Source organism: Oreochromis aureus, linkage group 1 (assembly GCF_013358895.1).
Source record: "Oreochromis aureus strain Israel breed Guangdong linkage group 1, ZZ_aureus, whole genome shotgun sequence".
NCBI lineage: Eukaryota > Metazoa > Chordata > Actinopteri > Cichliformes > Cichlidae > Oreochromis > Oreochromis aureus.
In genome coordinates, this window is record NC_052942.1 from 24,626,770 (window position 1) to 24,632,779 (window position 6,010).

The 6,010-nt window shown below is 39.3% G+C and overlaps 1 protein-coding gene across 1 annotated transcript; it reads right to left on the reverse strand.

The window, feature by feature from the left end:
• Positions 1 to 1,164: 1,164 nt before the first annotated feature.
• Positions 1,165 to 5,138, reverse strand: irf8 (interferon regulatory factor 8). The gene is made up of 9 exons (XM_031759556.2): positions 5,011 to 5,138; positions 4,651 to 4,860; positions 4,075 to 4,258; positions 3,786 to 3,883; positions 3,459 to 3,516; positions 2,989 to 3,036; positions 2,462 to 2,854; positions 2,199 to 2,314; positions 1,165 to 2,051 (listed from the first exon to the last, which is right to left on the reverse strand). The coding sequence occupies exons 2-9, from the start codon at positions 4,819 to 4,821 to the stop codon at positions 1,857 to 1,859; spliced, it is 1,263 nt and encodes a 420-aa protein (XP_031615416.1). The 5' UTR covers positions 4,822 to 4,860; positions 5,011 to 5,138; the 3' UTR covers positions 1,165 to 1,856.
• Between the last annotated feature and the right edge of the window lie 872 nt (positions 5,139 to 6,010).

Consider the following 6,010-nt stretch of genomic DNA (forward strand, 5'->3'; position numbering starts at 1 on the left):
AAATTAGAGGCCATCCAGGTCTTTAAGATATTCAAGTAGCTTGACTAATTGGTATGTGTCATCTGGCTTTAAGGATAGATAAAGCTGGGTTGAATAGAGGTGGAAATGTATGCTATCCCTGCTAATGATACTGCCTAAGGGAACCATGTATAATATAATCAGAACTGGTCCTAGCAAAGAACCCTGTAGATTTCCATAATTAACCTTAGTGTGGGAATATTTGTTTTAAGTGAGCACAAGGTTTTTGGTAAACCACTTAACAAAGTTTACAGCAAACTGATTTAAAGCCGTCACACAGGCAACCTGTCAGCAACCATCTAGTAACCACCAGTTCCTGGGGAAAAGTGTGGCTGTAACCAACTGATAAGTGGCTGCTGGAGGCTGGTAGAAGCTGTTTGCATGCTCCTTGTGATTTCTTTGATTCATAGCAGGTTGCTGCAGTTACTCATAGACCTTTTGCTTTCAAAGTAAAAGCTATGTCTCACTACTGCAACCAAAGCATTTCAAAAGCTGCACCTTTTCAAATGTAACTATAGCTTGAAGAGTGAATAGCAAGTATTTGCAGACAAGTTAGTGTTTCCATGCAAACTTTGAGTGAATCACAAGGTGGCTTTTTGGCACAGCACCCTCTTTGGAGCTGACTTTAACTGGTGACAGCCAGGAACCTCCTGCTAATCAACTGGTCAGGGAAACTCATTTTCAGGGAAACCACTGTTACAGTGTTCCAGACCAGACTCTAGGCCTGTGTGAGTAGGGCTTGAGTTCATACTAGTTATAAACTGTGAGTAGTTCGGACTAAGTTTTCGTTCTCCACACTGGTAAGATTACCTCTCTTTCTATTTTCTCCCTTTTGACAAACTGTCACTGAAATAGTGCTCCAAAAAATTAAGGAAATTCAATAAGTGCTTAGATTGTGTGTACTTTAGCTTGCAATACCAACCATTCCTGGACTACCAAGCATAGGATAATAAAATGGAACCCCTGGTTTCATTACAGTATGCTTTGGGAATATGCTGGCATAATTTTAACACATATATCATTATTTCATGTAATTTCCTTGATCTGAACAATAGTACTTTCTCTGCAGGTTATTTTTGTCAAAATAGAATAGTCCTTGTTAAACAACACATAAGTATGACTGTACACAAATGAATACAAATGTAGTTCAGTAAAAAAAAGTTTTATTTGAAACACAATCTACAAAAGGTTGAACTAAAGGTCTATCATTTAAAAAGTCTGATAGTAAAACCTATCTTTCATTAAATGCCACTTTGCATCTAAAACTTTATGCAACTTTTATCAACTCAACACTTGATAAAATTTGGTTGTTTATTCAGCTGGTTGTCAAACAAGAAAGAAACTCAAAAAGTAAGAAAAAAAGTCGCAAAAACAGCAAGAAGAAGATAGAATATCAAAAATAAAATTCAGTTTTGCAAACTAAATTGCTTTTATATATCAAACTGCTGCCATTTTGCAAAAAGACTTTGAATAGAAATCTTTATAGAAACGAAAGATTTGTTCGGACTTGAGTTGTAGGAAATACAGTATTTGAACATGCATGAATATGCTACCTGTTCTCTTGAGTTGGATAATAAAAACATCTTACAAAAATGAATCAGACGTTAGGCAGAGTTATGCCCTGTATTTATACAAAAGTAAACATTACTTGTATAGAAAAATTTGTCGACTTTCTAATATGGAGCTTCACCTTTAAAGTCTTATAGTCAAAGAAGAAATGTGCCCTTTCACGTTTGGCTCGCCAGTGTATGTTAGAAAAGCAAAGAATGTCCTTCCTATGTTCTATATTCAGTTTAGAGCAAGCCGAAGAGCTCTTGTCAGGTATTACTGCTCACATCTTAGGCAGTGATTGGCATGTTGTCCCTGTAAGTTGGCCTTTGAGGAGCACTGTAGCTGCACAGATCCTGGTAGATGCGAGCCATCTGGTCAGTGGCCACATCATCAGACATCTCTAGGTTTGGGTTGTTGCAGTAAGGCTGGGCACGACGCATGTTCATTGTCTCAAGCACGTGCTGGCAGTTCACTGAAGTGATCTGCCATGAGGAGAAAAAAAAACAAAAAATGATGTTTTTTGTTTTTTCTCAGAACAAAGCCATAACTAGCTCTTGTTTCAAAACTTTCAAGGCTCAAAAATAAAGTGAGTGTCTGAGTGAGACATGTTATCATTTCACACGTCTTACCTGGACGATGATCAGTTTGTTTTTGGCACTGTTGTGATCATGCAACTCTTCTCCAAAACACAGAGTCACTGTTGGATCAGGAGCAGGAATCTGACCCTCCTGGTACAGCTGTAGAGCTGGAGCGTATAAAACAAACGAACGGCTGTTTAGATAATCTTCGCAAATTATCAGTATCTAGTCTTACTTCCTTTAAGCGAAAGAAATATAAAACAAAGCTGTATTTTTCTGTAAATCCAAAATATGGAACCAATATAGAGCCTCACCTTGAAGAAACCTTCCTGTATCAAAGATCTTGACAACAGCATCCCTGTCAAGTTTGCCAGGCATTGAGCCATATTGCGAGCCCACATCTCCCAATCCGCTCCAGAAGACACGGCTCTGGCACAGCCTTTTGATGTAGATGCCGTCTTGGTTTGCACGGACCAATACACCTCTCTCCAGGTGGCCCAGAAGCTTGCGCGTGACATAGCGCTGCCGTTCAAACTCAATGAGTTCAGCGGGTGGGAAATAAACACTCTGCATGCTGTCTGAACTGTAGAGGGCACCCCGACCCAGGGGTTGTTGCGGAGAGATTCGGCATCCTTCAGGATGAGTCACCAGTGTGGAGTGCATTAGCTTTCCTCCATAGTAAAAACTGATCATCATTTGGCAGAGGGCTATAGAAGAAAACATTTGGTCAGATTCAGAAATGAAAACAAATATGTACAAATGTAACAAAAACATGGAAGCTGAAAGCTTGTCTACAAGTAGATGATATAAGGTACTCTCATGGATAACAATAAGCAAATACCTGAACTGAGACTGCTCGATGGCAAAGGTTCTTGATGCAGTGGGAAAGCTGTGAATTAGAGGAGGAAGAGGTGGGTTAAGGCCTTTTTTTCAAGGCAGTGGACACGACCACAGTGTCATGTCTTTACTTTGCTGCGTCATCAGAAATGCCATTTCTCTATTACAATCTCACGAAGAAATAATCACAAGAGTCAGCAAAGTTTTACAGGATGTTAGTCAATTCTTCCATTGCAGAATTCAACAGTCAAGTAAATAACCTCCATTTAGCACCCACAAATGCAGAGACATTGAGTTTTCCGCTGGGTTTATTTTGTGAATACATTCAAGCTTATGTCTCTCAAAAGTGGTGTCACAACAACAGTGTGATATATGAAGGCTGAGACAAAAGACTCAGTGACAAATTGCTGTGAATAGCTTCATTTAATCTAGCTGTGTGTTGCATTGTAAACTGGGTACAAAGTATAATCTTACCATTGACACTGCCCTGGGACCAATATTCTGGACTGGCTTGGATGCTACAGCTTTCCTCCTGCAAAAGGACAATAATATAATAAGATGTTATCAAAAGCACCTTTGTACACTTTACAGCTGTGAAGAAGCGGGACGGTTTTCATGCTGAGTGCAACAAGCGTGAACCCCGTGAAGTGCGTGAAGTACTGCAGGAGACGGCACAGTGTGGTAAGGGGGGGGGGAAAAAGTGACAAGAAAGCTAAGTGACAATAAAGGCTAAGTGCATCTAAATATATGTGGGGGTGGGGTGGAATGAAAAAAAGATTTTAAAGTTAGACATCATCTCACCTCTTTAATGAGCTCTTCTAGCTCGGGGTTGCAGTCCATATCTGTGATCTCACCAGAGCTGGTGGTAGCTGTCACAGCCATCACTGAACTTTTGCCGTCTGTGGGTGAAAGAATAGTAAACAATGAGTCGGTTCAAAGTGCATATATAGTCTTTTAATTATTCACTGATATAGGAACTACAGTCTGTAATTTGTATTTTGCTCTCAGTTCTAATCACAAATGAAAAAGTGATTTTGCTAACTGCTAGAGATAACAGAGTGTATTGTGAGATATGATAACACAAACTCACGTTTTTGCTCTTCTTCTGGAACAATGCGGTATACTTTATAAGGCTCAGAAATATCAAGCTGTGACCTCTCAGTCACCTCCTCGAAGTCAGGGCTTTTATTCAGGGCACAGCGAAGTCTGGTCTTCCATGTTGCAGGCTCAGCCTTGTCCCCCTCCTTATACTTGCCTTTAAACACAGCCCAGGCCTTGAGGATAAAAAAAAAAGTATATGATTGTACTGGATAAAACCTTAAGAATTTGAGAAGAGACATCATTTTTGTAAACTCTTCTTTAGAAAGAAAGAAAAAAGAATGAAAGAAAGAAAATCTAACAGTTATATAGCTACACCACAATGCATTAAAATGTATCGACACTTCATAACACCATAACTCTAAGTTAAAAATGCACAAAAAGGACAAAAAGAAAAAAAGTGAAAAATTATTTTAATAGTCTAAATCACATAAAAGAATCAGACTTATAGTCAAAGGAGAAGTGCTGGACAGCTTTAAGAATCACAACAGTTCTGGTTTTAGCGCGCAGGACTGCGCAAAAAAACAAAAAACAAAACAATCTTTAAATGGAGCAAAATGAGACGAACCTTAAAAATGGATGCGTCGACTTCTTGGTTGTAATCCTGTTTTCCTGCGTGTTTCCATGGAATTCGGAACATAGTGCGGCTTTCATCCTCCCACAGGAGTCCAGAATACTGCGCACTTTGAATCTGCTCCATCAGCCACTGCTTCAGCCTCCGACCTCCCGTGTTTGACATCTTGATGGTGGAAACTCCTTTTAGATGGCGCGCTTATAGCTAAATGTGGAGAATGTCGCGTAAAGTTCGTTAAATAGTATAAGTTAACTTTCTTTAAGATATTATGAAAATGTCTTATCTCTTCGAGCCGAAGTTTATAAAGCGCTATCGTCTTTTTAAAAAAGATAAATTAAAATCAAAGGCACTTACAGATTGACAGGTAGATAAGCTCTTGGCAGGGGGTTGTGATCTTGACAGAATGCGCACTGTCAGATTTAATCAAGTGAGCTCTCCGAAACGCATGCCTTTAAACTTTTTTGTGCCCCGTGTCATGAATGAATATATCTGCGGTAGGATTTGACAACGCTGCCACACTCTGACCAATGACGAGTACTGACGCTTCAGTAAGACTGCCCATACCGGAAGACTTTTTCTTCTAACCGTGGGCATTTACAAGAAATGGCCTGACACAGACGATGGTTATAAAGTTACTGCCTACGCTAAAAGCTGCGTGGACGCGGCGCTATGAATAAACCCGTAAAGTCACAAGTTACCTTGTGCTTTGAGGGGATTTCTACTCTCCAGACCAAGGTACTATATCCCTTCTGCGCCCACTCATCCTCCGATGAGAACGTTCAGAAAGTTGTGCAGGTAAAAGTGGTCAGCTGTCAGTCCGATGGTGAGGTGGACTGATTCCATGTGTCAGAGACACCTGGGAGATGTTCCACTCTTACCGTTATTTAAAACGATCGTGATATGTGAAATATTAGGCTCAAAACGGGGAACCGCAGCGTATTATTAAAACAAAACATTAACTATTACTCTTCCCAGTAAAAACATTTACTGTTATTCTCTGTCCATCATGAATTCCCTGTGACATCATTTAGGGACTAATGTGCCTGTTTATTACAGAAACTGACACTTACTGTCATAAATGAACTAAGATTTCAAACAGAAACATCAATCTGATTCTCACTTTTATATGAACATAGGCTTATATGAACTTGTGTACACCAAAAAAAGAATACAAAAACAAAGTAGCGAGCTAATTAAATACTCAATTCTTTATGCACATGTAGAGTCATTTAAATAATTTCATCATCTGTTAAAAAAACAAGACTTGGGAGATTTAGTTGGGATTCAGTTCAATTCATTACACATGTCATAACAGCAGGCTTCCAGTTAGCATTTTAATATTTTGCTTAACTGT